This window comes from Alligator sinensis, unplaced genomic scaffold, assembly GCF_000455745.1.
Source record: "Alligator sinensis unplaced genomic scaffold, ASM45574v1 scaffold54_1, whole genome shotgun sequence".
Taxonomy (NCBI): domain Eukaryota; kingdom Metazoa; phylum Chordata; order Crocodylia; family Alligatoridae; genus Alligator; species Alligator sinensis.
In genome coordinates, this window is record NW_005841962.1 from 481512 (window position 1) to 484815 (window position 3304).

The 3304-nt window shown below is 35.0% G+C and overlaps 1 protein-coding gene across 1 annotated transcript in view; it reads right to left on the reverse strand.

Moving 5' to 3' along the window:
• Positions 1-1624: 1624 nt before the first annotated feature.
• MRPL3 (mitochondrial ribosomal protein L3) overlaps positions 1625-3304 on the reverse strand; it is a 47998-nt gene continuing 46318 nt past the window's right edge. Inside the window, exon 11 of the mRNA XM_025200271.1 lies at positions 1625-2200. Coding sequence (XP_025056056.1) covers positions 2057-2200 — 144 coding nt within the window. The 3' untranslated portion in view covers positions 1625-2056. The remainder of the gene's footprint in view (positions 2201-3304) is intronic.

Sequence of the window (3304 nt, forward strand, 5' to 3'; positions counted from 1 at the left end):
GGCACCTGCATCTTAGATCTCTTAATGCTTCATATGTTTTTTTCAGACCTAATCTTTAATATAGATGTGGCCTCCTATTAAGATTCACTTAATTCTGTAATGTCTAAACAGGCTTTATGTCAAATATGATAATAACCATGATCCTGTATTTTGGAGTATGTGTTATACATCTTATAGCTTAGGAAGAATTAAAAAAAAAGTCACAGTATTTTTTATATTGAATTTGAAGCCAACCATCTAATAATCTACATAATGTAATGGAGAAGGTAGACTAAGAGTTGCTACTTGCCTTTTCATAATACAAAACCAAGATAACCATCAATGATAACAATGCACAATATGTCTATGGAACTCACTGCCAAAAGCAAGGCTAAGACTGGTGGCCTGTCAAGATTCAAACACAAAACTGCATAAATTGATAAGATTACCCAGAGTTAGAAAAATAAATGTTAAAAACCTTTGGAAGGGTTTGTTGTTTCCCAATGGCCTCTTAGAAAACACTTCTCTACATGACAGCTTTTGGTAAGGTTCCCACAAATCCACCCCTTTTCAGGCAAGAACCCCCACAGAGATAGAGTTCCTCTGCCCAACAGAACAGTGCAAAGTGATAATTGATCTAATTAGCAACATATATTAAGACTAAAAATAAAATACTGAAAACAAAGGAAGTGGTTCTGTACAACAGCTTGGGCTAAACTCTGATAATTTATTGTTTAAAAAAGATGATTCTTTTATTAAATTGCTTTTTTCACATGCTATGCAAAAGCAATAAAACATAACATTTTAAATTTTATAAAAACTTGTGCGGTTTTATAAAAATTATTGAGGGATCTACCCTCATAAAACAATACCAACAGGAGTCAAGTTGCATCTACCAGTAGTATATCCATTGCCTATGGATGTGTCTATATATCACCACTTTCTCCTGGAGAGTTAAGATGCACTGGAATAAATGATTTAAAAATTATTCCATCATGAAAAGAACTGCTGCTCACTTGTTCATAATATATTTCCTAGGTACTGGCCTAAAAGCACTGACTAACCTGATTTCATTTGCCAATGGGGGAAGGAAGTGTAGTAAGATGGGACTTGTTTGGTGTCCCTAATTTGCAGTTGTAGATACATTTGCTCACATAAAGCCAGCCTACAAGGCTTTTCAACAGTATGTGTATTACCAGTTCACATCCCTGTCAGCTGTGCTTTAATACTACCAGTAGCATCTCTCCCAGTCCAGTATAATTCCTGTGCATGTCTAATTTGTGTAAAATAATATGACCTTTTGACTATCATACAACAAATACAAAATACAGTCAATGAATTTCATGGGTAGGTTCAGATACAGGTAAGATACTTTTAAATGGGATGATGTTTCACCTCTGTGAACCGTGACACTTACATATTGTTGTTGCTCTAAACACACAGTATTAAAAAAGAGTGTTTGCATGAGAGATGCCAATGAAACAGGAATAAAGACTACACCACCACAACCACATCATTCTTAACTGTGATAAAACATCTTGAGAAGACGGATTGTTTTTTCCCCTCATATCCTATTCAAATTTTTCATAGTCATTCTTTGTGAAGTCTTAAATTCGTCTTTCCAATGAAAGCATGTGATAGTTAACACATTTTATGTTTTATTTATCAAAATTAGTCAGTACACTTCCCATAAGAGAAAAATACAATTTAGTTCCATTGGATTGTTTCAACTTCAATCAGTTCATGTTACCCACATGATCTCAAAACAACGGAGTTACATTTAAATCTTGGCAGCTTGCAAAGGAATGTTGCAAAAGCAATTTTTTTAATGTGAAAGGTTAGGTCAGAAGTACAACCACTGCTTTGCAATCCATCCCTCAGATTCTTCTACTTAAAACTGAAGGTGGTCTTAATACAGTTTTTGGACAGGTGGTGGTAGATCTTTCTGCCTGACAAAAACACCTTGAAATATTCAGGTCATTTGGCTAGATTGCAATTCCTGCCTACTATTGCTCAGCACAGCAAAATTCACAGAAAAAAACATGACACCTGCATGCTCCTGACAATGTCAACAGCACTAGGTATACGTGACAGATGTATCAGTAAACTGGAAAACATCCTCATCATACAAGTCTTCTGGTAGCTGCTCTTCTCCATCAGCAAAAAATGTGGGGAATGGAGGATTTTCAAGACAATGTGCAGGCAGATTTGAATCTCTGATCTAGAGGGGGAACAAAATGGTTTAATAAATCAAATGGAAAATTCAAAAAACAGTAATGTATTCAAAACATAGGAAATCTTTTTTTCCCCCTCATGCATGAGGAAAACCACATTTATACTACATTATTTATGTAAAGAATTCCATGTCCAATCATCAGTTATAGTAACAGTACCATCAGTTCATGATAATTTTGTTCTGGATCCACTAGAGTTTGGAAAAACATCAGTATTTGCTCTTTTAACCAGGTTGTGGGAGGAATCAGTTAACCTCCAAGAAATCAAAGCATGAAATTATACCCAAAACACACCAATTTAAGTCTCTAGAATCTGATTTTTTTTTTTACTATTATTAAGGCAAGTTAAATGTAGCATCACTGAAAGAAGCTCAGTTTTTTATCCTATGCATGCATTTAAGTTTATAGTTACACATTTCCTATCACAGCCAGTTTTCTAAATTGCACCTGTTTATTTCTCCACACAGCAACAGGAGCTTTGTTTTCCTCTCTTAAATGGAAAAATGTAAATTACAAAACACAAAAGTATACAAGGGTGAAATTACTTTAAAAATAACTGGATATCAAGTTGGTTGTGTCCCTTTTATTTGAATTGTGCTTGTACTTATAATTTCAGAAACTCCAGTGCTAGATAGGCAGTTTGACACCTTTCTACTTCTCTAGACAAACCGTTTTATACACAAAGTCAGTCACAGGCTTATTTTGTGCGTTATGTTTACCACCAGGTAGTATTCCCCATTACCCAAGGATTTTTGCAGGGAAACCGGAATGCTGGTCTGAGGCCTTATAAACAGTATGAAACATTTCATTCATTAGATCTTCATACTGGGTACAGAGCATGCTTGTTAATAAGATATTCAACCCTTAATTAAAGACAACCACTAGCAATTTTTCCAGAATCAAGGACAGAAAAATCCTAAGGTCTTTTATACTTACTAACAGCTACATCTGTTAATCCTCATGAGAGTTTATGGCAAATATCTGCGATAAAAACAAGCTTAGACTGGAATATCAATCCCAAAGTGCACGTAAGTGCTAAAATGGATGCACTACAAGCGGTGCTGTTGGATTCTATGGAGCTGATAAATGTA